General features: G+C 48.1%; 1 protein-coding gene across 10 annotated transcripts in view; it reads left to right on the forward strand.

The window, feature by feature from the left end:
• Positions 1–26,918, forward strand: part of LOC118381229 (coiled-coil domain-containing protein 85C-A-like) — a 120,686-nt gene that overhangs the window by 87,787 nt on the left and 5,981 nt on the right. For 5 of the 10 annotated variants that reach the window (XM_052524169.1, XM_052524170.1, XM_052524168.1 and 2 more), the window contains exons 2-3: positions 5,147–5,229; positions 26,275–26,382. In XM_052524169.1, coding sequence (XP_052380129.1) covers positions 5,147–5,229; positions 26,275–26,382 — 191 coding nt within the window. The remainder of the gene's footprint in view (positions 1–5,146; positions 5,230–26,274; positions 26,383–26,918) is intronic. The other 5 variants (XM_052524173.1, XM_052524174.1, XM_052524172.1 and 2 more) reach the window with 1 other exon arrangement.

Below are 26,918 nucleotides of genomic sequence, written 5' to 3' on the forward strand. Positions count from 1 at the left end.
ATGCTGCCACACACACACACACTTAAAATAGCATGTAGGACTTACAGGACTTGGAAAGAGGAAGGTTTCCCTCCTGTTAGGGTTATTCTCTCTCTCTCTCTCTCTCTCTCTCTCTCTCTCTCTCTCTCTCTCTCTCTCTCTCTCTCTCTCTCTCTCCTTCACCTTCCATCTCTATCCCTCTCTGTCTCTCTCTCCTTCACCTTCCATCTCTATCCCTCTCTGTGTCTCTCTCTCCTTCACCTTCCATCTCTATCCCTCTCTGTGTCTCTCTCTCCTTCACCCTCCATCTCTATCCCTCTCTGTCTCTCTCTCCTTCACCTTCCATCTCTATCCCTCTCTGTGTCTCTCTCTCCTTCACCTTCCATCTCTATCCCTCTCTCTGTCTCTCTCTCCTTCACCCTCCATCTCTATCCCTCTCTCTGTCTCTCTCTCCTTCACCCTCCATCTCTATCCCTCTCTCTGTCTCTCTCTCCTTTGCCGTCTGTCTCTCTCTCGTTCAGCCTCCATCTCTATCCCTCTCTCTGTCTCTCTCTCCTTCACCCTCCATCTCTATCCCTCTCTCTGTCTCTCTCTCCTTCACCCTCCATCTCTATCCCTCTCTCTGTCTCTCTCTCCTTCACCCTCCATCTCTATCCCTCTCTCTCTCTCTCTCTCCTTTGCCGTCTGTCTCTCTCTCGTTCACCCTCCATCTCTATCCCTCTCTCTCTCTCTCTCTCTCCATCGCCCTCTGTCTCTCTCTCCTTCACCCTCCATCTCTATCCCTCTCTCTCTCTCTCTCTCCTTTGCCGTCTGTCTCTCTCTCGTTCAGCCTCCATCTCTCTCCCTCTCTCTGTCTCTCTCTCCTTCACCCTCCATCTCTATCCCTCTCTCTGTCTCTCTCTCCTTCACCCTCCATCTCTATCCCTCTCTCTGTCTCTCTCTCCTTTGCCGTCTGTCTCTCTCTCGTTCAGCCTCCATCTCTCTCTCTCTCTCTATCCTTTATACTCTCTCTCTGTGTCTCTGTCTCCTTTACCCTCCATCTCTCTGTGTCTCTCTCTCTCTGTCTCCGTTACCCTCCATCTCTCTGTGTGTCTGTCTCTCTCTCTCTGTCTGTCTATTTCTGGAGGGATGGAGGTTGAGGTAGCAGAGGGATGGGAGGGATGGAGGAGGAGAGGGAGGGAGGGATGGAGGTGGAGGTAGGAGACAGAGGGATGGAGGTGGAGGTAGGAGACAGAGGGATGGAGGTGGAGGTAGGAGACAGAGGGATGGAGGTGGAGGTAGGAGACAGAGGGGTGGAGGTAGGAGACAGAGGGATGGAGGTGGAGGTAGGAGACAGGGAGATGGAGGTAGGAGACAGAGGGATAGAGGTGGAGGTAGGAGACAGAGGGATGGAGGTGGAGGTAGGAGACAGAGGGATGGAGGTGGAGGTAGGAGACAGAGGGATGGAGGTAGGAGACAGAGGGATGGAGGTGGAGGTAGGAGACAGAGGGATGGAGGTGGAGGTAGGAGACAGAGGGATGGAGGTGGAGGTAGGAGACAGAGGGATGGAGGTGGAGGTAGGAGACAGAGGGATGGAGGTGGAGACAGAGGGATGGAGGTGGAGGTAGGAGACAGAGGGATGGAGGTGGAGGTAGGAGACAGGGAGGTGGAGGTAGGAGACAGAGGGCTGGAGGTGGAGGTAGGAGACAGAGGGGTGGAGGTGGAGGTAGGAGACAGAGGGATGGAGGTCGAGGTAGGAGACAGAGGGATGGTGGTGGAGGTAGGAGACAGAGGGATGGAGGTGGAGGTAGGAGACAGAGGGATGGAGGTGGAGGTAGGGGGGATGGAGGTGGAGGTAGGAGACGTGGGGATAGAGGTGGAGGTAGGAGACGTGGGGATAGAGGTGGAGGTAGGAGACATAGGGAGGGGAAAGAGGGAGGGATGGAGGTCGAGAGGGAGGCAGGGATAGAGGTTGAGGTAGGAAGGGAGGGATGGAGGTGGAGGTAGGGGGGATAGAGGTGGAGGTAGGAAGGGAGGGATGGAGGTGGAGGTAGGGGGATAGAGGTGGAGGTAGGAAGGGAGGGATGGAGGTGGAGGTAGGGGGATAGAGGTGGAGGTAGGGGGGGATGGAGGTGGAGGTAGGGGGGGATAGAGGTGGAGGTAGGGGGATGGAGGTGGAGGTAGGGGGTGGAGGTGGAGGTAGGGGGATGGAGGTGGAGGTAGGGGGATGGAGGTGGAGAGGGAGGCAGGGATGGAGGTCGAAGAGGGAGGGAGGGAGGGAAGGGAAGGGAAGGGAGGGAGGGAGGGAAGGAAGGAAGGAAGGAAGGAAGGAAGGAAGGAAGGAAGGAAGGAAGGAAGGAAGGAAGGAAGGAAGGAAGGAAGCGAAGGAAGGGAAGGGAGGGAGGGAGGGATGGAGGTCGAGAGGGAGGCAGGGATGGAGGTCGAAGAGGGAGGGAGGGAAGGGAAGGGAAGGGAAGGGGAGGGAGGGAGGGAGGGAAGGGAAGGGAGGGAGGGAGGGAGGGAGGGAGGGAGGGAGGGAGGGAGGGAGGGAGGGAGGGAGGGAGGGAAGGGAAGGGGAAGGGAAGGGAAGGGAAGGGAAGGGAAGGGAAGGGAAGGGAAGGGGAGGGGAGGGGAGAGGGAGGGAGGGAGGGAGCGAAGGGGAGGGAGGGAGGGAGGGAGGGGGAAGGGAAGGGAAGGGAAGGGAAGGGAAGGGAAGGGAAGGGAAGGGAAGGGAAGGGAAGGGAAGGGAAGGGAAGGGAAGGGAGTTCAAACGTGCCTGCCCCTGTCCCCTAGGAGAGCAGAGTGGTAAAGAGAGTGGTCGTCCGTGTGTTGTTTGTACAGTGTTACATGCTGCTCTGAGAGAGACAGAGACTCTCTCTAGCTGTGGGGTTTATTGAGCCCTTGGCAGAGCTGTAGCTGTCTATTACCTCTGACATAGTATTTTTGGTCTGGACCTTTCTGATAGCTGTGAATCCTCAATGGTCTTGGTTAGCTCCTGGTCAGTCATTTATCACTATAGACTCTTTTATCCTAGTCCATCCAACTGAGCCATGGGAATCTGATGGCAGTGTACTGTGTCAGTGTGGCCCATTATCTCCTGCACCAGGTCCTGGCAGAGTATCCTGGTGCTGGTCCTGGTGTGTAATCTGCTGAGTTCACTCTGTCACCCATGTCTCTGTCTCTGGGTCCATGTTTCTGGGTCCATGTCTCTGGGTCCATGTCTCTGGATCCATGTCTCTGGGTCCATGTTTCTGGGTCCATGTCTCTGGGTCCATGTCTCTGGATCCATGTCTCTGTCTCTGGGTCCATGTCTCTGTCTCTGGGTCCATGTCTCTGGGTCCATGTCTCTGTGTCCATGTCTCTGTGTCCATGTCTCTGGGTCCATGTCTCTGGGTCCATGTCTCTGGGTCCATGTCTCTGGGTCCATGTCTCTGTCTCTGGGTCCATGTCTCTGTGTCCATGTCTCTGTGTCCATGTCTCTGTGTCCATGTCTCTGGGTCCATGTCTCTGGGTCCATGTCTCTGGGTCCATGTCTCTGGGTCCATGTCTCTGGGTCCATGTCTCTGTGTCCATGTCTCTGTGTCCATGTCTCTGGGTCCATGTCTCTGGGTCCATGTCTCTGTGTCCATGTCTCTGTCTCTGGGTCCATGTCTCTGGGTCCATGTCTCTGGGTCCATGTCTCTGGGTCCATGTCTCTGGGTCCATGTCTCTGTCTCTGGGTCCATGTCTCTGTCTCTGGGTCCATGTCTCTGTGTCCATGTCTCTGTGTCCATGTCTCTGGGTCCATGTCTCTGGGTCCATGTCTCTGGGTCCATGTCTCTGGGTCCATGTCTCTGGGTCCATGTCTCTGTGTCCATGTCTCTGTGTCCATGTCTCTGGGTCCATGTCTCTGGGTCCATGTCTCTGGGTCCATGTCTCTGTCTCTGTGTCCATGTCTCTGTCTCTGTGTCCATGTCTCTGTCTCTGTGTCTCTGTCTCTGGGTCTCTGTCTCTGGGTCCATGTCTCTGTCTCTGGGTCCATGTCTCTGGGTCCATGTCTCTGGGTCCATGTCTCTGGGTCCATGTCTCTGGGTCCATGTCTCTGTCTCTGGGTCCATGTCTCTGGGTCCATGTCTCTGGATCCATTACAGAAAACGTTTGACCTCTGTCATTGCCAACAAAGGGTATATAACAAAGTATTGAGATAAACTTTTGTTATTGACCAAATACTGATTTTCCACCATAATTTACAAATAAATAAATTAAAAATCCTACAATGTGATTTTCAGATTTTTTTTTTCTCATTTTGTCTGTCATAGTTGAAGTGTACCTATGATGAAAATTACAGACCTCTCTCGTCTTTTTAAGCGGGAGAACTTGCACAATTGGTGGCTGACTAAATACTTTTTTGCCCCACTGTATATACACACACACAGACACATAGATTGTACTCACTGTTGCTGTCGCTAAACTGAACCTGATGATTCAAGTAAGAGTAGAAACCTCGTTTAGTCAGGTGGTCCTGTAACATAGTGGATGTGTTATGCAACATGAGTCACATAATACTATTATTCACCTGTCATTTGTTTAGAAAATGACCACGTTATCTGTAAAACAACCAAGTCATTGAAGAAAGATAATCTCTACTCCTCTTCATCCTTTCCTCTCATCCCCCTCTTCTCTCATCCTCCTCATCTTCATCCTCCTCCTCTTCATCCTTTCCTCTCATCCCCCTCTTCTCTCATCCTCCTCATCTTCATCCTCCTCATCTTCATCCTTTCCTCTCATCCCCCTCTTCTCTCATCCTCCTCATCTTCATCCTCCTCATCTTCATCTTTTCCTCTCATCCCCCTCTTCTCTCATCCTCCTCATCTTCATCCTCCTCATCTTCATCTTTTCCTCTCATCCCCCTCTTCTCTCATCCTCCATCTTCATCCTCCTCATCTTCATCTTTTCCTCTCATCCCCCTCTTCTCTCATCCTCCTCATCTTCATCCTCATCTTCATCTTTTCCTCTCATCCCCCTCTTCTCTCATCCTCCTAATCTTCATCCTCCTCATCTTCATATTTTCCTCTCATCCCCCTCTTCTCTCATCCTCCATCTTCATCCTCCTCATCATCATATTTTCCTCTCATCCCCCTTTTCTCTCATCCTCCTCTTCCTCATTTTCTCTCATCTTCCTCTTTTCTTTGCTTTCTCTCGTTTTTAGACTCCTCCTCCTCTAACTACATCAGAGAGCTGGAGATCAAGATGAGGATATTGGAAGACGACAACAGCAAGCTTTTAACTCAGGTGATGGTCACACACACACACACACACACACACACACACACACACACACACACACACACACACACACACACACACACACACACACACACACACACACACACACACACACACACACACACACACACACACACTACGCCTTAGTGATTTAAAAGATAATTTTCTTTTCATTATTGAATTCATAAGCACCCACAAGGACAAAATGGTATTTTTGAGGTCTGTCCTCAATCCACCCTCTCACAACAACACGCTGTAGTCTCTCCCTCTCACAACAACACACTGTAGTCTCTCCTCAACCCACCCTCTCACAACAACACGCTGTAGTCTCTCTTCAACCCACCCTCTCACAACAACACGCTGTAGTCTCTCCTCAACCCACCCTCTCACAACAACACACTGTAGTCTCTCCCTCTCACAACAACACACTGTAGTCTCTCCTCAACCCACCCTCTCACAACAACACGCTGTAGTCTCTCTTCAACCCACCCTCTCACAACAACACGCTGTAGTCTCTCCTCAACCCACCCTCTCACAACAACACGCTGTAGTCTCTCCTCAACCCACCCTCTCACAACAACACGCTGTAGTCTCTCCCTCTCACAACAACACACTGTAGTCTCTCTTCAACCCACCCTCTCACAACAACACGCTGTAGTCTCTCCTCAACCCACCCTCTCACAACAACACACTGTAGTCTCTCCTCAACCCACCCTCTCACAACAACACGCTGTAGTCTCTCCTCAACCCACCCTCTCACAACAACACACTGTAGTCTCTCCTCAACCCACCCTCTCACAACAACACGCTGTAGTCTCTCCTCAACCCACCCTCTCACAACAACACGCTGTAGTCTCTCCTCAACCCACCCTCTCACAACAACACGCTGTAGTCTCTCCCTCTCACAACAACACACTGTAGTCTCTCCTCAACCCACCCTCTCACAACAACACGCTGTAGTCTCTCCTCAACCCACCCTCTCACAACAACACGCTGTAGTCTCTCCTCAACCCACCCTCTCACAACAACACGCTGTAGTCTCTCCCTCTCACAACAACACGCTGTAGTCTCTCAGCAATCCACCCTCTCACAACAACACTCTCCTCAACCCACCCTCTCACAACAACACGCTGTAGTCTCTCCCTCTCACAACAACACGCTGTAGTCTCTCCCTCTCACAACAACACGCTGTAGTCTCTCCCTCTCACAACAACACGCTGTAGTCTCTCCTCAACCCACCCTCTCACAACAACACGCTGTAGTCTCTCCTCAACCCACCCTCTCACAACAACACGCTGTAGTCTCTCCTCAACCCACCCTCTCACAACAACACGCTGTAGTCTCTCCCTCTCACAACAACACGCTGTAGTCTCTCCTCAACCCACCCTCTCACAACAACACGCTGTAGTCTCTCCTCAACCCACCCTCTCACAACAACACGCTGTAGTCTCTCCTCAACCCACCCTCTCACAACAACACGCTGTAGTCTCTCCTCAACCCACCCTCTCACAACAACACGCTATAGTCTCTCCTCAACCCACCCTCTCACAACAACACGCTGTAGTCTCTCCCTCTCACAACAACACGCTGTAGTCTCTACCTCTCACAACAACACGCTGTAGTCTCTCCTCAATCCACCCTCTCACAACAACACGCTATAGTCTCTCCTCAACCCACCCTCTCACAACAACACGCTGTAGTCTCTCCCTCTCACAACAACACGCTGTAGTCTCTCCCTCTCACAACAACACGCTGTAGTCTCTCCCTCTCACAACAACACGCTGTAGTCTCTCCTCAACCCACCCACTCACAACAACACACTGTAGTCTCTCCTCAACCCACCCTCTCACAACAACACGCTGTAGTCTCTCCCTCTCACCACAACACGCTGAAGTCTCTCCCTCTCACAACAACACGCTGAAGTCTCTCCCACTCACAACAACACGCTGAAGTCTCTCCCTCTCACAACAACACGCTGAAGTCTCTCCCTCTCACCACAACACGCTGAAGTCTCTCCCTCTCACAACAACACGCTGTAGTCTCTCCCACTCACCACAACACGCTGAAGTCTCTCCCTCTCACCACAACACGCTGAAGTCTCTCCCTCTCACCACAACACGCTGAAGTCTCTCCCACTCACCACAACACGCTGTAGTCTCTCCCTCTCACAACAACACGCTGAAGTCTCCCTCTCACCACAACACGCTGAAGTCTCCCACTCACCACAACACGCTGTAGTCTCTCCCGCTCACAACAACACGCTGAAGTCTCCCACTCACCACAACACGCTGTAGTCTCTCCCTCTCACCACAACACGCTGTAGTCTCTCCCTCTCACAACAACACGCTGAAGTCTCTCCCACTCACCACAACACGCTGTAGTCTCTCCCTCTCACCACAACACGCTGTAGTCTCTCCCTCTCACCACAACACGCTGAAGTCTCTCCCTCTCACCACAACACGCTGTAGTCTCTCCCTCTCACCACAACACGCTGAAGTCTCTCCCTCTCACCACAACACGCTGAAGTCTCTCCCTCTCACCACAACACGCTGTAGTCTCTCCCACTCACCACAACACGCTGTAGTCTCTCCCTCTCACCACAACACGCTGAAGTCTCTCCCTCTCACCACAACACGCTGTAGTCTCTCCTCAACCCACCCTCTCACAACAACACGCTGTAGTCTCTCCTCAACCCACCCTCTCACAACAACACACTGTAGTCTCTCCTCAACCCACCCTCTCACAACAACACGCTGTAGTCTCTCCCTCTCACAACAACACGCTGTAGTCTCTCCCACTCACAAAAACACGCTGTAGTCTCTCCTCAACCCACCCTTTCACAACAACACGCTGTAGTCTCTCCTCAACCCACCCTCTCACAACAACACGCTGTAGTCTCTCCTCAACCCACCCTCTCACAACAACACGCTATAGTCTCTCCTCAACCCACCCTCTCACAACAACACGCTGTAGTCTCTCCCTCTCACAACAACACGCTGTAGTCTCTCCCTCTCACAACAACACGCTGTAGTCTCTCCCTCTCACAACAACACGCTGTAGTCTCTCCCTCTCACAACAACACGCTGTAGTCTCTCCCTCTCACCACAACACGCTGAAGTCTCTCCCTCTCACCACAACACGCTGAAGTCTCTCCCTCTCACAACAACACACTGAAGTCTCTCCCACTCACAACAACACGCTGAAGTCTCTCCCTCTCACAACAACACGCTGAAGTCTCTCCCTCTCACCACAACACGCTGAAGTCTCTCCCACTCACAACAACACGCTGTAGTCTCTCCCTCTCACAACAACACGCTGAAGTCTCTCCCTCTCACCACAACACACTGAAGTCTCTCCCACTCACAACAACACGCTGTAGTCTCTCCCTCTCACAGCAACACGCTGTAGTCTCTCCCTCTCACCACAACACGCTGAAGTCTCTCCCTCTCACCACAACACGCTGAAGTCTCTCCCTCTCACAACAACACACTGAAGTCTCTCCCACTCACAACAACACGCTGAAGTCTCTCCCTCTCACAACAACACGCTGAAGTCTCTCCCTCTCACAACAACACGCTGTAGTCTCTCCCACTCACAACAACACGCTGAAGTCTCTCCCACTCACAACAACACGCTGAAGTCTCTCCCTCTCACCACAACACGCTGAAGTCTCTCCCACTCACAACAACACGCTGTAGTCTCTCCCTCTCACAACAACACGCTGAAGTCTCTCCCACTCACCACAACACGCTGTAGTCTCTCCCTCTCACCACAACACGCTGAAGTCTCTCCCTCTCACCACAACACGCTGAAGTCTCTCCCTCTCACCACAACACGCTGAAGTCTCTCCCTCTCACAACAACACGCTGAAGTCTCTCCCTCTCACCACAACACGCTGAAGTCTCTCCCTCTCACCACAACACGCTGAAGTCTCTCCCTCTCACAATGCACTGAGCCGTAAGTCTGAACTGAAGGGTGGAGAATGTGTTTATCCATGTTTAATTCATGCCGGAGCTGTAAGACAGCCAGCCACAGAACAGAGCCATGATGTGATGTTGCCCCCAAGGCTTAGAACAGAGATGAGATGGAGAGGAGCTCTGCGACAGAGTGACAGCATCCCAAATGGCACCCTGTGTAGTGCACTACTTTGGGCCAGGACTCACAGGGAATAGGGGGCCAATTGAGAAGCAGACAGTGACAGCGTTGCCGTCTTCTCTCTGCGTGACCTTCCTATGACATGGAATTTGTCAGGAGGGTAAATGGGGAGATGGAGGCTCTTCCAGTTCACCAGGAGTTGACCTTTCAGGTTTTGGGAGAGGGGAAGAAATGCTCTATAGGGAGAGGGGAAGAAAGGCTCTATGGGGGGGGGGGAAGAAAGGCTCTATAGGGAGAGGGGAAGAAAGGCTCTGTAGGGAGAGGGGAAGAAATGCTCTATAGGGAGAGGGGAAGAAATGCTCTATAGGGAGAGGGGAGAAAAGCTCTGTAGGGAGAGGGGAAGAAAGGCTCTGTAGGGAGAGGGGAAGAAAGGCTCTATAGGGAGAGGGGAAGAAAGGCTCTGTAGGGAGAGGGGAAGAAAGGCTCTATAGGGAGAGGGGAAGAAAGGCTCTGTAGGGAGAGGGGAAGAAAGGCTCTGTAGGGAGAGGGGAAGAAAGGCTCTGTAGGGAGAGGGGAAGAAAGGCTCTATAGGGAGAGGGGAGAAAGGCTCTGTAGGGAGAGGGGAAGAAAGGCTCTGTAGGGAGAGGGGAAGAAAGGCTCTATAGGGAGAGGGGAAGAAAGGCTCTGTAGGGAGAGGGGAAGAAAGGCTCTATAGGGAGAGGGGAAGAAAGGCTCTGTAGGGAGAGGGGAAGAAAGGCTCTGTAGGGAGAGGGGAAGAAAGGCTCTGTAGGGAGAGGGGAAGAAAGGCTCTATAGGGAGAGGGGAGAAAGGCTCTGTAGGGAGAGGGGAAGAAAGGCTCTGTAGGGAGAGAGGAGAAAGGCTCTATAGGGAGAGGGGAAGAAAGGCTCTGTAGGGAGAGGGGAGAAAGGCTCTGTAGGGAAAGGGGAAGAAAGGCTCTGTAGGGAGAGGGGGAGAAAGGCTCTATAGGGAGAGGGGGAGAAAGTCTATAGGGAGAGGGGAGAAAGGCTCTGTAGGGAGAGGGGAGAAAGGCTCTGTAGGGAGAGGGGAAGAAAGGCTCTGTAGGGAGAGGGGAGAAAGGCTCTATAGGGAGAGGGGAGAAAGGCTCTGTAGGGAGAGGGGAGAAAGGCTCTGTAGGGAGAGGGGAAGAAAGGCTCTGTAGGGAGAGGGGAAGAAAGGCTCTATAGGGAGAGGGGAGAAAGGCTCTATAGGGAGAGGGGAAGAAAGGCTCTATAGGGGGGAGGAAGAAAGGCTCAAAAAGGGGGGCTCTATAGGGAGGGGGGGGGGCTGTTGGCTAAAAGGGCATTCAGAATGTATTCAGACCCCTTGACTTTTTCCACATTTTGTTACGTTACAGCCTTGTTCTAAACTGGATTAAACAAAAGAAAATCCTCATTAATGGGCGGCAGGTAGCCTAGTGGTTAGACCATTGTGCCAGTAACTGAAAGGTTGCTGGATCGAGTCCTCGAGCTGACATGGTAAAAAAATGTTGTTTTGCCCCTAAACAAGGCAGTTAACCCACTGTTCCCCGGTAGGCCGGCATGACAGCCCCTTGCCGTTTGCCAATTGTGACATAACGACTCTCAGACCAAGTGAAACAAGATTCTCTGGTCTGATGAAACCAAGATTGAACTCTTTGTCCTGAATGCCAAGTGTCACGTCTGGAAGAAACCTGGCCTCATCCCTACGGTGAATCATGGTGGTGGCAGCATCATGCTGTGGAGATGTTTTTCCATCGGCAGGGACTGGGAGACTAGTCAGGATGGAGGGAAAGATGAACAGAGCAAAGTACAGAGAGATCCTTCTTGTAAACCTGCTCCAGACCTCAGACTGGGGGCAAAGGTTCACCTTCCAACAGGACAACGACCCTAAGCACACAGCCAAAACAATGCAGGAGTGGCTTAGGGACAAGTCTATGAATGTCCTTGAGTGGCCCAGCCAGAGCCAGAACCCAATCTAACATCTCTGCAGAGACCTGAAAATAGCTGTGCAGCAACGCTCCCCATCCAACCTGACAGAGCTTGAGAGGATCTCCAGAGAAGAATGGGAGAAACTCCCCAAATACTGGTGTGCCAAGCTTGCTGCATCATACCCAAGTAGACTTGAGGATGTCATTTCTGTCAAGGTGCTTCAACAAAGTACTGAGTAAAGGGGTCTGAATACATATGTAAATCTGATATTACAAGGCTGGTGAACAAGACAAAGGTGCAATATGCAGAAATCGCTCTGCCATTTCCTGATCACAAAAATGTGAATTGTTTGACTTCGCCTAATTTCTAAACCGCTGTGAAATATAGTTTCAATAACAAAATGTTCAGCTATTCAAAGCTGGTGTACGAAACTGAAAATGAAAAAGATGCAAAAAACTAAACTTAAGAACGGGAAGCATAGAAATGTGCGTGTATAGAACACATCTACTGCTTCTTGGACTTGAGATCTTAACTCACAGTTTTATGTGAATTTGGTCGGGTCGCCTTAAAAGTAACATATTGCAGCTTTACGTGTTTGAACCAATAGGTAATCGATCCTAAAACCTTTTGAACCAATAGGTAATCAATCCTAAAACCTTTTGAACCAATAGGTAATCGATCCTAAAAAACCTTTTGAACCAATAGGTAATCGATCCTAAAAACCTTTTGAACCAATAGGTAATCGATCCTAAAACCTTTTGAACCAATAGGTAATCGATCCTAAAAACCTTTTGAACCAATAGGTAATCGATCCTAAAAAACCTTTTGAACCAATAGGTAATCGATCCTAAAAAACCTTTTGAACCAATAGGTAATCGATCCTAAAAACCTTTTGAACCAATAGGTAATCGATCCTAAAAAACCTTTTGAACCAATAGGTAATCGATCCTAAAAACCTTTTGAACCAATAGGTAATCGATCCTAAAACCTTTTGAACCAATAGGTAATCGATCCTAAAACCTTTTGAACCAATAGGTAATCGATCCTAAAACCTTTTGAACCAATAGGTAATCGATCCTAAAACCTTTTGAACCAATAGGTAATCGATCCTAAAACCTTTTGAACCAATAGATTATCGATCCTAAAACCTTTTGAACCAATAGGTAATCGATCCTAAAACCTTTTGAACCAATAGGTAATCGATCCTAAAACCTTTTGAACCAATAGGTAATCGATCCTAAAACCTTTTGAACCAATAGGTAATCGATCCTAAAACCTTTTGAACCAATAGGTAATCGATCCTAAAACCTTTTGAACCAATAGGTAATCGATCCTAAAACCTTTTGAACCAATAGATTATCGATCCTAAAACCTTTTGAACCAATTGGTAATCGATCCTAAAACCTTTTGAACCAATAGGTAATCGATCCTAAAACCTTTTGAACCAATAGGTAATCGATCCTAAAACCTTTTGAACCAATAGGTAATCGATCCTAAAACCTTTTGAACCAATAGGTAATCGATCCTAAAACCTTTTGAACCAATAGGTAATCGATCCTAAAACCTTTTGAACCAATAGGTAATCGATCCTAAAACCTTTTGAACCAATAGGTAATCGATCCTAAAACCTTTTGAACCAATAGGTAATCGATCCTAAAACCTTTTGAACCAATAGGTAATCGATCCTAAAACCTTTTGAACCAATAGGTAATCGATCCTAAAACCTTTTGAACAAATAGGTAATCGATCCTAAAACCTTTTGAACCAATAGGTAATCGATCCTAAAACCTTTTGAACAAATAGGTAATCGATCCTAAAACCTTTTGAACCAATAGGTAATCGATCCTAAAACCTTTTGAACCAATTGGTAATCGATCCTAAAACCTTTTGAACAAATAGGTAATCGATCCTAAAACCTTTTGAACCAATAGGTAATCGATCCTATTGATTCGCATATAGTCATCAGCCATATAAACATGACATTTTTTCACTTTGTTTTCAAAACATTTCCCCGCTTTAAAATCAGGTTTCCGGGGGACGTGATTTTATTTGGCCTCCCAAGTTTTCTGAGCAAAAAATAAAGATGTATATTTTTTATTATTATTGTAAAACCACCAGGATATCAGCTCCAAGGGATTTTAATTTTGAAAAGTTGTTCCAAAGTATTCCCACACATAATAGAGAATCTATATGATCGTATACAAATGTAAGATTTGAAACTGTTTTAATGAAATATCTGTTTAGGCTTCAGTCTGCTAAGTATTTGTCATTATGTTTCCGACCCCCTGACCTCTGAAGAACAAATCATCCCGCGGCTGAATCTAGTTCGATGATCTCTGCTTTAAATTGTATGGCTCAATACACTGAAGCACTGTATGCTATTCTATTACGTGAGGCTCAGTTCACCCCAGTGCAAAAGCACCGTAGCGATAAACCAACTCAAGCATCGTCTTTGAAGACATAAAAGAGATTTAAATATACATTTAATTGGGATCTATTTATTTTTAGCACTTATTTTCCCAGTGATCTTCCTTCAGATTATTATGTTGGCAAAGTGTGTGGGCTGGAACCACTGACACAAAACTTGTATCATCGAGTCAATTAATAAGTAGGTGCTAAAGATTGTCCTCCATGACCTTTTACATAAGGATACCTGATATTAACTTTCCTTTAGAGCCGCTTTGGTAAGATAATGTATATCTCTGCTTTGTGATCATCACAGTTACTATCCTCCTACATAGCCAGACATAGTGTTGCCATCTGCTATGTGTTTACTTTGCTTTACAATGACCTATGACCTCGATGTCACACAAAACAACCGGTCAGCCGTCCTCCCTTAGCATCTCTTGCTCCCCGCACATTCAGGCCTGAAGCAGATATAGTTTCTCACAGATACAGAGACACAAGGTGACTCTCTCACTCCAACTCTACGCTGCTATTCTTTTCTGTGGTGATGGGCCTTTCACACCTGTCAGCTTACACGTTGGCGTCATGTTCAGACAAATCACTATCAAGACGCTATAGCATGCAAGCTAATTATACTACGCTTTTGGTGGCATAGTCCACAGCTCTGTTGGTGTGTGGTACATATTGTATTGAGGCCTGGGAGGTGAGTGATATGCTACAGTGTGTTGTATTGAGGCCTGGGAGGTGAGTGATATGCTACAGTGTGTTGTATTGAGGCCTGGGAGGTGAGTGATATGCTACAGTGTGTTGTGTTGAGGCCTGGGAGGTGAGTGATATGCTACAGTGTGTTGTATTGAGGCCTGGGAGGTGAGTGATATGCTACAGTGTGTTGTTGAGGCCTGGGAGGTGAGTGATACGCTACAGTGTGTTGTTGAGGCTTGGGAGGTGAGTGATATGCTACAGTGTGTTGTATTGAGGCCTGGGAGGTGAGTGATATGCTACAGTGTGTTGTATTGAGGCCTGGGAGGTGAGTGATATGCTACAGTGTGTTGTATTGAGGCCTGGGAGGTGAGTGATATGCTACAGTGTGTTGTATTGAGGCCTGGGAGGTGAGTGATATGCTGCAGTGTGTTGTATTGAGGCCTGGGAGGTGAGTGATATGCTGCAGTGTGTTGTATTGAGGCCTGGGAGGTGAGTGATATGCTACAGTGTGTTGTATTGAGGCCTGGGAGGTGAGTGATATGCTACAGTGTGTTGTATTGAGGCCTGGGAGGTGAGTGATATGCTACAGTGTGTTGTATTGAGGCCTGGGAGGTGAGTGATATGCTACAGTGTGTTGTGTTGAGGCTTGGGAGGTGAGTGATATGCTGCAGTGTGTTGTATTGAGGCCTGGGAGGTGAGTGATATGCTGCAGTGTGTTGTATTGAGGCCTGGGAGGTGAGTGATATGCTGCAGTGTGTTGTATTGAGGCCTGGGAGGTGAGTGATATGCTACAGTGTGTTGTGTTGAGGCTTGGGAGGTGAGTGATATGCTGCAGTGTGTTGTGTTGAGGCTTGGGAGGTGAGTGATTTGCTACAGTGTGTTGTGTTGAGGCTTGGGAGGTGAGTGATATGCTGCAGTGTGTTGTGTTGAGGCTTGGGAGGTGAGTGATTTGCTACAGTGTGTTGTATTGAGGCCTGGAAGGTGAGTGATATGCTACAGTGTGTTGTATTGAGGCCTGGGAGGTGAGTGATATGCTACAGTGTGTTGTATTGAGGCCTGGGAGGTGAGTGATATGCTACAGTGTGTTGTGTTGAGGCCTGGGAGGTGAGTGATATGCTACAGTGTGTTGTATTGAGGCCTGGGAGGTGAGTGATATGCTACAGTGTGTTGTGTTGAGGCTTGGGAGGTGAGTGATATGCTCCAGTGTGTTGTATTGAGGCCTGGGAGGTGAGTGATATGCTACAGTGTGTTGTATTGAGGCCTGGGAGGTGAGTGATATGCTACAGTGTGTTGTGTTGAGGCTTGAGAGGTGAGTGATATGCTGCAGTGTGTTGTATTGAGGCCTGGGAGGTGAGTGATATGCTGCAGTGTGTTGTATTGAGGCATGGGAGGTGAGTGATATGCTACAGTGTGTTGTGAAGTATAAACAGCACAGCAGAATGCTTGTCCCAGCCTGTAGGACCGTCTGGTGGCTGTATGAGGGCGACACAGCGAACTCAGGTGGAGAACCAGACATCATTAATGCATGACTGACAACTGGTGTATGTAAGCAAGAAAATGAACACGTCCTGAATGTTTTATGAACGTCCTGTTGTTGATCTGTTGTTGATCTGTTGTTGATCTGATGATGTTGAGGAATTTTAGCTTTCTATATCGAACTTGGTGAAATGTGAGATCTCGAGATGGAGAAAGGAACTGACGCATATCTGCTGAAAATTGACTTATTTGACACAAATGACTTATTTGAAATTCGCGACTGGCACACTTTTCTGTGAGTATTACACAATTTCCACCACAACGCATTTCATGTGCATTACATTTCCCATTTGTTGTGGTTTATGTTAGCTAGCTGGCTAGGTGGTTAATGTTAGCTAGCTAGCTAGGTGGTTCATGTTAGCTAGCTAGCTAGGTGGTTCATGTTAGCTAGCTAGGTGGTTCATGTTAGCTAGCTAGGTGGTTCATGTTAGCTAGCTAGCTAGGTGGTTCATGTTAGCTAGCTAGCTAGGTGGTTCATGTTAGCTAGCTAGCTAGGTGGTTCATGTTAGCTAGCTAGGTGGTTAATGTTAGCTAGCTAGCTAGGTTAAGGTTAGGTTACATGCTAGCTTAGTTGTCCCGTGTGGCTCAGTTGGTAGAGCATGCCAGAATTCCCATGGGGGGCCAGTGCAAACAAACATTAAAATGTATGCACTCACTTCTGTAAGTTGCTCTGGAGAAGAGCATCTGCTAAATGAGTAAACATTTTTTTATTGTTAAAAAGATACACGATGCAGAAATCGTTCTGCCATTTCATGTTTGCTAAAATTCTAATAAACTCAGCAAAAAAGTAACGTCCCTTTTTCAGGACCCTGTCTTTCAAAGATAATTCGTAAAAATCAAAATAACTTCACAGATATTCATTGTAAACACAGTTTGCCATGCTTCAATGAACCATAAACAATTAATGAACATGCACCTGTGGAACGGTCGTTAAGACACTAACAGCTTACAGACGGTAGGCAATTAAGATCACAGTTATGAAAACTTAGGACACTAAAGAGGCCTTTCTACTGACTCTGAAAAACACCAAAAGAAAGATGCCCAGGGTCCCTGCTCATCTGCGTGAACATGCCTTAGGCATGCTGCAAGGAGGCATGAGGACTGCAGATGTGGCCAGGACAATAAATTGCAATGTCTGTACTGTGAGACGCCTTAGACAGCGTTACAGGGAGACAGGATGGACAGCTGATCGTCCTCGCCGTGGCAGAACACGTAACAACACCTGCACAGGATCAGTACATCTGAACATCACACCTGCGGGACAGGTACAGGATGGCAACAACAACTGCCTGAGTTTCACCAGGAACGCACAAGCCCTCCATCAGTGCTCAGACTGTCCGCAATAGGCTGAGAGAGGCTGGACTGATGGCTTGTAGGCCTGTTGTAAGGCAGGTCCTCACCAGACATCACCTGCAACAATATCGCCTATGGGCACAAACCCACTGTCGCTGGACCAGACAGGACTGGCAAAAAGTGCTCTTCACTGACGAGTCGCGGTTTTGTCTCACAAGGGGTGATGGTCGGATTTGCGTTTATCATCGGAGGAATGAGCAGCGGGATCGATTTGGAGGTGGAGGGTCCATAATGGTCTGGGGCGGTGTGTCACAGCATCATCAGACCGAGCTTGTTGTCATTGCAGGCAATCTCAATGCTGTGTGTTACAGGGAAGACATCCTCCTCCCTCATGTGGTATCCTGCCTGCAGGCTCATCCTGACATGACGCTCCAGCATGACAATGCCACCAGCCATACTGCTCGTTCTGTGCATGATTTCCTGCAAGACAGGAATGTCAGTGTTCTGCCATGGCCAGCGAAGAGCCCTGATCTCTATCCCATTGAGCACGGCTGGGACCTGTTGAATCGGAGGGTGAGGGATAGGGCCATTCCCCCCAGGAATGTCCGGGAACTTGCAGGTGCCTTGGTGAAAGAGTGGGGAAACGTCTCACAGCAAGAACTGGCAAATATGGTGCAGTCCATGAGGAGGAGATGCACTGCAGTACTTAATGCAGCTGGTGGCCACACCAGATATTGACTGTTACTTTTGATTTTGACCCCCCCTCCCTTTGTTCAGGGATACATTATTCCATTTCTGTTAGTCACATGTCTGTGGAACTTGTTCAGTTTATGTCTCAGTTGTTGAATCTTGTTCTGTTCATACAAATATTTACACATGTTAAATTTGCTGAAAATAAACGTAGTTGACAGTGAGATGACATTTATTTTTTTGCTGAGTTTAGTTAATTCAGTTTATGTGACAAAACAAGCAGTCATTGTGTAGAGAATCATAGTGTCATCTAAACCGCTGTGAAATATCTTCTCCATAAACTATATTGTAGTTTCATCTGTTTGAAGCTATTATATAGAACCAAAACTAAAAGACACAAAAACTAAACTTAAGAACGGGTAGCATAGAAATAGTACACATAAAACAGAGCTATCGCTTCGTAGACTTGCTTTCAATGAGAAAGAAGGGTCTATAACTCACATTTCTATGTGCATTTGGTCAGGTCGCCCAAAAAGTTACATATTGTAGCTTTATAGGGTTAAGGTTTGGGTTAGGACTTAGGTTAAAGGTTTAAGGTGAGGGTACATGCTAAGTAGTTACAAAGTAATTAAAAAGTAGCAAGTAGTTGCAAATTAAGTAAGTAGTTGCAAATTAGATAAAATGCTAAAGTTGTCTCCTAACGTTTATCTTAATAACCTACTGACTTTCTGTGATTTGAAATTCACTATATACAAAATTGTGTAGTGCAAAAAATAAACTTTTTTGTGTGCCTGTCATTAATTTCAAATAAGCAATTTGTGTCTATTTCACAATCATCTGTGATATTTGGTTGGTTCTTGTTGAGATATTTCCTCCTTCCCTGTTCTGTGGAGATATTTCCTAACGTCCCAGTCTTGTGAAGGTGAAGCAGTGAAACGTAGTTGATTGTGAAGGAAACAATAAGAGCATTAGAATGGAATGTTGACCCTCCAAACTGGCTGGATTTACACTTTAAACTTTGTAAAGACGGATTATGCTGTGGGCTAGACACAACAGTGGAAAGACCGAGACACAACAGTGGAAAGACCGAGACAGAACAGTGGAAAGACCGAGACAGAACAGTGGAAAGACCGAGACACAACAGTGGAAAGACCGAGACACAACAGTGGAAAGACCGAGACACAACAGTGGAAAGACCGAGACACAACAGTGGAAAGACCGAGACACAACAGTGGAAAGACCGAGACACAACAGTGGAAAGACCGAGACACAACAGTGGAAAGACGGAGACACAACAGTGGAAAGACGGAGACACAACAGTGGAAAGACCGAGACACAACAGTGGAAAGACCGAGACACAACAGTGGAAAGACCGAGACACAACAGTGGAAAGACCGAGACAGAACAGTGGAAAGACGGAGACACAACAGTGGAAAAACCGAGACACAACAGTGGAAAAACCGAGACACAACAGTGGAAAGACCGAGACACAACAGTGGAAAGACCGAGACACAACAGTGGAAAGACCGAGACACAACAGTGGAAAGACCGAGACACAACAGTGGAAAGACCGAGACACAACAGTGGAAAGACCGAGACACAACAGTGGAAAGACCGAGACACAACAGTGGAAAGACCGAGACACAACAGTGGAAAGACCGAGACACAACAGTGGAAAGACCGAGACACAACAGTGGAAAGACCGGAAAAACACAACAGTGGAAAGACCGAGAAAAACACAACAGTGGAAAGACCGAGAAAAACACAACAGTGGAAAGACGAGAAAAACACAACAGTGGAAAGACCGAGACACAACAGTGGAAAGACCGAGACACAACAGTGGAAAGACGGAGACACAACAGTGGAAAGACGGAGACACAACAGTGGAAAGACGGAGACACAACAGTGGAAAGACCGAGACACAACAGTGGAAAGACGGAGACACAACAGTGGAAAGACGGAGACACAACAGTGGAAAGACGGAGACACAACAGTGGAAAGACGGAGACACAACAGTGGAAAGACGGAGACACAACAGTGGAAAGACCGAGACACAACAGTGGAAAGACGGAGACACAACAGTGGAAAGACGGAGACACAACAGTGGAAAGACCGAGACACAACAGTGGAAAGACTGAGACACAACAGTGGAAAGACCGAGACACAACAGTGGAAAGACGGAGACAGAACAGTGGAAAGACCGAGACACAACAGTGGAAAGACCGAGACACAACAGTGGAAAGACCGAGACACAACAGTGGAAAGACCGAGACACAACAGTGGAAAGACCGAGACACAACAGTGGAAAGACCGAGACACAACAGTGGAAAGACCGAGACACAACAGTGGAAAGACGGAGACACAACAGTGGAAAGACGGAGACACAACAGTGGAAAGACGGAGACACAACAGTGGAAAGACCGAAACACAACAGTGGAAAGACGGAGACACAACAGTGGAAAGACGGAGACACAACAGTGGAAAGACCGAGACACAACAGTGGAAAGACTGAGACACAACAGTGGAAAGACCGAGACACAACAGTGGAAAGACCGAGACACAACAGTGGAAAGACGGAGACACAACAGTGGAAAGACTGAGACACAACAGTGGAAAGACCGAGACACAATAGAAAGAAGTCTACATACCCCTTATTTAACATACACATATACAAACCACTGGCCTGAAAACTACTTCAAAAGTACTTAAATAATTTTTGAAGTAACTTCTGTCTACTTGAGTATTGAAGTGTATTTATTATAACAGTCCCCTTGTTCACTGTCCTACTGCACATGGTCCACTTTAGACTGTCCTACTGCACATGGTCCACTTTAGACTGTCCTACTGCACATGGTCCACTTTAGACTGTCCTACTGCACATGGTCCACTTTAGACTGTCCTACTGCACATGGTCCACTTTAGACTGTCCTACTGCACATGGTCCACTTTAGACTGTCCTACTGCACATGGTCCACTTTAGACTGTCCTACTGCACATGGTCCACTTTAGATTGTCCTACTGCACATGGTCCACTTTAGATTGTCCTACTGCACATGGTCCACTTTAGACTGTCCTACTGCACATGGTCCACTTTAGACTGTCCTACTGCACATGGTCCACTTTAGACTGTCCTACTGCACATGGTCCACTTTAGATTGTCCTACTGCACATGGTCCACTTTAGACTGTCCTACTGCACATGGTCCACTTTAGACTGTCCTACTGCACATGGTCCACTTTAGACTGTCCTACTGCACATGGTCCACTTTAGACTGTCCTACTGCACATGGTCCACTTTAGACTGTCCTACTGCACATGGTCCACTTTAGACTGTCCTACTGCACATGGTCCACTTTAGACTGTCCTACTGCACGTGGTCCACTTTAGACTGTCCTACTGCACGTGGTCCACTTTAGACTGTCCTACTGCACATGGTCCACTTTAGACTGTCCTACTGCATATGGTCCACTTTAGACTGTCCTACTGCACATGGTCCACTTTAGACTGTCCTACTGCACATGGTCCACTTTAGACTGTCCTACTGCACATGGTCCACTTTAGACTGTCCTACTGCACATGGTCCACTTTAGACTGTCCTACTGCACATGGTCCACTTTAGACAGACCGGTGTAGTGTTACTCTGGCTGAGTCGGTCTGAGTAGTTCAACAGTCTTTACACAGACCGGTGTAGTGTTACTCTGGCTGAGTCGGCCTGAGTAGTTCAACAGTCTTTACACAGACCGGTGTAGTGTTACTCTGGCTGAGTCGGCCTGAGTAGTTCAACAGTCTGGTAAGAGTGAACAGGAGAAGAGGAGAGGACTGTCCTAGTGTGTCGTGCTCACCTGTTCCACGTCGCCCCCTCAGTATCAAAACTCAGACAGGATAACTCCCGGTCTTCCAGTCACCTCTCAGGACATTGTGATGGATGGGGAACAGGGCTGTTGCAATGAAGAGATGCCAGACTGTCTTACAGACCAATGGTGTATAGTTCTGTTTGTCTCTATCAGCAGCATAAGATTCAGAAGTGGAAGTTGGGAAGTTTGTTTTATTATTTAAAGCATAATACCAATGAGTTTAAGCCGAGGAAAGATGTGGGATTCCTGGTTGAGGCTGAAAGCAGCGACTGAGGCTTTGTTTTCATTGGGAGCCAAGGGAGAGATAAAGAAATGAGGCGGAGGGGTGTGATGCAATGTTAAAATGTGAAAGGAGCTAAGAGGAATGGTTAAAGACTGATGGGGTAATACTGGAGGAGTAAATGGGAGGATGGAAGAAGAGCAAGGAGGAATGGTTAACCTCTTCGGGCTAGGGGGCAGTATTTTCACGTCCGGATGAAAAGTGTGCCCAAAGTAAGCTGCCTGCTACTCAGGCCCAGAAGCTAGGATTAGATTTAGGATTAGATTTAGAAAGAAAACACTCTAAAGTTTCTGAAAATGTTTGAATGATGTCTGTGTGTATAACAGAACTGACATGGCAGGCGAAAACCTGAGACAAATCCATCCAGGAAAACATTTTTGAGGTCACTCTCTTTTCAATGGGTTTTCTATGGGGATTTAGATTTCTGTGGCACTTGCTTACAGTTACTATCGCTTCCACTGGATGTCAACAGTCTTTAAAATTGGTTGATGTTTTTCCTTTGAGAAATTAAGAAGTAGGGCAGTTCAGAATGAGGGTCGAGTGAAGTGTACTGTTTGTTAGGGGCGCGCGACCTGAAAGCTCGCTCCACCTCGTTTTTATCCGCTATTATATGCAGTTTACCTCGTCTTAAATTTTATCGACTATTTACGTAAAAAAATACCTAAAGTTGTTTGAAATGCCTGCAACAAGTTTACAGGTAACTTATTAGATATTTTGTAGTCATGTTGCGCGAGTTGGAACCGGTGTTTTGCTGGATCACACACGCCAAATAAATGAACATTTTGGAGATATAACGACGGAATTAATCGGACAAAAGGACCATTTGTGATGTTTATGGGACATATTGGAGTGCCAACAAAAGAAGATCTTCAAAGGTAAGGCATGAATTATATCTTTATTTCTGTGTTTTGTGTTGCGCCTGGCGTGTTGAAATATGAATGTCATGTGTTTGTTTGGTGGGGCGATATCCTCAGATAATAGCATGGTTTGCTTTCACCGTAAAGCCTTTTTGAAATCTGACACATTGGCTGGATCAACAACAAGTGTAGCTTTAATTTGGTGTTTAATTTGCATGTGTGATTTCATGATGTCAATTTTTTTAATATTTATAGTCATTTAATTTGAATTTGGCATTCTGCCATTTCACCGGATGTTGTCGAGGGGTTCCGCTAGCGGAATGTCTAGCCGTAACAAGTTTTAAAGACTGAGGGGGGAATGCTGGAGGAGTAAAGGGGAGGATGGAAGAAGAGCAATGAGGAATGGTTAAAGACTGATGGGGGAATGTTATAGGAGTGATGGGGGAATGCTGGAGGAGTGATGTGATGGGGAATGCTAGAGGAGTGATAGGATGGGGCATACTAGAGGAGTGATGGATGGGGAATGCTAGAGGAGTGATGGGATGGGGGAATGCTAGAGGAGTGATGGATGGGGAATGCTAGAGGAGTGATGGATGGGGAATGCTAGAGGAGTGATGGATGGGGAATGCTAGAGGAGTGATGGATGGGGAATGCTAGAGGAGTGATGGATGGGGAATGCTAGAGGAGTGATGGATGAGGAATGCTAGAGGAGGAATGGATGGGGAATGCTAGAGGAGTGATGGATGGGGAATGTGAAGCAGCATGTGATGGAGTGCTAGTTGTCTCTCCGGAGTGCGTGTCGTTGTGGGAGAAGGCTGTGTTCTGCACCAGATGCGACACATACACAAACACACAAACCGCTCGCTGTGTTATTTATAGCTAGATTTACAAGGTTCTTCCAGCCATCACGTGACCACACACACAAAGTGCTGGACGTGCGTGACTCTGGAAATGTCATAAGAAACATTGGCGATTCTCCCTACAGACAGACAGATGGGTGGATGGCTAGTTAGAACGCCCAGGGACTTGTGATCTTTATGAATATGAGATCATACGTAGAGGACAGCATTTGAGAATATTTCCATATGAGACATTTTTGGCCTCCTATTCCTGTGCACAACAGTGTGTTGGTAGGTTCTGGGGGCTGTGATGTGGGTATTGAACAGTGTGTTGATAGGGTCTGGGGGCTGTGATGTGGGTATTGAACAGTGTTGGTAGGGTCTGGGGGCTGTGATGTGGGTATTGAACAGTGTGTTGGTAGGTTCTGGGGGCTGTGATGTGGGTATTGAACAGTGTGTTGATAGGGTCTGGGGCTGTGATGTGGGTATTGAACAGTGTGTTGGTAGGGTCTGGGGGCTGTGATGTGGGTATTGAACAGTGTTGGTAGGGTCTGGGGGCTGTGATGTGGGTATTGAACAGTGTGTTGGTAGGTTCTGGGGGCTGTGATGTGGGTATTGAACAGTGTGTTGATAGGGTCTGGGGGCTGTGATGTGGGTATTGAACAGTGTCGGTAGGGTCTGGGGGCTGTGATGTGGGTATTGAACAGTGTCGGTAGGGTCTGGGGGCTGTGATGTGGGTATTGAACAGTGTGTTGGTAGGTTCTGGGGGCTGTGATGTGGGTATTGAACAGTGTGTTGGTAGGGTCTGGGGGCTGTGATGTGGGTATTGAACAGTGTGTTGGTAGGTTCTGGGGGCTGTGATGTGGGTATTGAACAGTGTGTTGGTAGGTTCTGGGGGCTGTGATGTGGGTATTGAACAGTGTGTTGGTAGGGTCTGAGGACTGTGATGTGGGTATTGAACAGTGTGTTGGTAGGGTCTGGGGGCTGTGATGTGGGTATTGAACAGTGTGTTGGTAGGTTCTGGGGGCTGTGATGTGGGTATTGAACAGTGTGTTGGTAGGGTCTGAGGGCTGTGATGTGGGTATTGAACAGTGTGTTGGTAGGGTCTGGGGGCTGTGATGTGGGTATTGAACAGTGTGTTGGTAGGTTCTGGGGGCTGTGATGTGGGTATTGAACAGTGTGTTGGTAGGGTCTGGGGGCTGTGATGTGGGTATTGAACAATGTGTTGGTAGGGTCTGAGGGCTGTGATGTGGGTATTGAACAGTGTGTTGGTAGGTTCTGGGGGCTGTGATGTGGGTATTGAACAGTGTGTTGGTAGGTTCTGGGGGCTGTGATGTGGGTATTGAACAGTGTGTTGATAGGGTCTGGGGGCTGTGATGTGGGTATTGAACAGTGTTGGTAGGGTCTGGGGGCTGTGATGTGGGTATTGAACAGTGTGTTGGTAGGGTCTGGGGGCTGTGATGTGGGTATTGAACAGTGTGTTGATAGGGTCTGGGGGCTGTGATGTGGGTATTGAACAGTGTGTTGGTAGGGTCTGGGGGCTGTGATGTGGGTATTGAACAGTGTTGGTAGGGTCTGGGGCTGTGATGTGGGTATTGAACAGTGTGTTGGTAGGTTCTGGGGCTGTGATGTGGGTATTGAACAGTGTGTTGATAGGGTCTGGGGGCTGTGATGTGGGTATTGAACAGTGTCGGTAGGGTCTGGGGGCTGTGATGTGGGTATTGAACAGTGTCGGTAGGGTCTGGGGGCTGTGATGTGGGTATTGAACAGTGTGTTGGTAGGTTCTGGGGGCTGTGATGTGGGTATTGAACAGTGTGTTGGTAGGGTCTGGGGGCTGTGATGTGGGTATTGAACAGTGTGTTGGTAGGTTCTGGGGGCTGTGATGTGGGTATTGAACAGTGTGTTGGTAGGGTCTGGGGGCTGTGATGTGGGTATTGAACAGTGTGTTGGTAGGGTCTGGGGGCTGTGATGTGGGTATTGAACAGTGTGTTGGTAGGGTCTGGGGGCTGTGATGTGGGTATTGAACAGTGTGTTGGTAGGTTCTGGGGGCTGTGATGTGGGTATTGAACAGTGTGTTGGTAGGGTCTGAGGGCTGTGATGTGGGTATTGAACAGTGTGTTGGTAGGGTCTGGGGGCTGTGATGTGGGTATTGAACAGTGTGTTGGTAGGTTCTGGGGCTGTGATGTGGGTATTGAACAGTGTGTTGGTAGGGTCTGGGGGCTGTGATGTGGGTATTGAACAATGTGTTGGTAGGGTCTGGGGGCTGTGATGTGGGTATTGAACAGTGTGTTGGTAGGTTCTGGGGGCTGTGATGTGGGTATTGAACAGTGTGTTGGTAGGTTCTGGGGGCTGTGATGTGGGTATTGAACAGTGTGTTGGTAGGGTCTGGGGGCTGTGATGTGGGTATTGAACAGTGTGTTGGTAGGGTCTGGGGGCTGTGATGTGGGTATTGAACAGTGTGTTGGTAGGGTCTGGGGGCTGTGATGTGGGTATTGAACAGTGTGTTGGTAGGGTCTGGGGGCTGTGATGTGGGTATTGAACAGTGTGTGATAATCTCTCTCTGTCTCCCCAGCAGCAGTGTAACCCAGGGGACCTGCGTGTCCTGAGGAAGGGGATGACCCTGTACCACTCTGAGTCTCAGCTGTCATCCCTGCCACGACGCCAAGATGCACTGCACAACGTGAGAACACACACACAGACACACACACCTCTTTACTAACTATAAACAGACATCTACCCACTGCTGTTCTTACAGCTATCCTCTTGCATGTCTTTCTCCCACTCTCTCTAACATCACAACCACCCAGTTTAAACCACGGGCTCTCCAGGCCTTTAGGCTTCTGTCTCCCCAGAACCTGTTTCAACTGAATCACATACTATGAAATGAATTAGGCACAGTCCCTACATACAGCTAGACCTAAGACCCAGTCCAAAGGCCCTACATACAGCTAGACCTAAGACCCAGTCCAAAGGCCCTACATACAGCTAGACCTAAGACCCAGTCCAAAGGCCCTACATACAGCTAGACCTAAGACCCAGTCCAAAGGCCCTACATACAGCTAGACCTAAGACCCAGTCCAAAGGCCCTACATACAGCTAGACCTAAGACCCAGTCCAAAGGCCCTACATACAGCTAGACCTAAGACCCAGTCCAAAGGCCCTACATACAGCTAGACCTAAGACCCAGTCCAAAGGCCCTACATACAGCTAGACCTA

The sequence above is a fragment of the Oncorhynchus keta genome, chromosome 8 (genome assembly GCF_023373465.1).
Source record: "Oncorhynchus keta strain PuntledgeMale-10-30-2019 chromosome 8, Oket_V2, whole genome shotgun sequence".
Classification (NCBI taxonomy): Eukaryota; Metazoa; Chordata; class Actinopteri; order Salmoniformes; family Salmonidae; genus Oncorhynchus; species Oncorhynchus keta.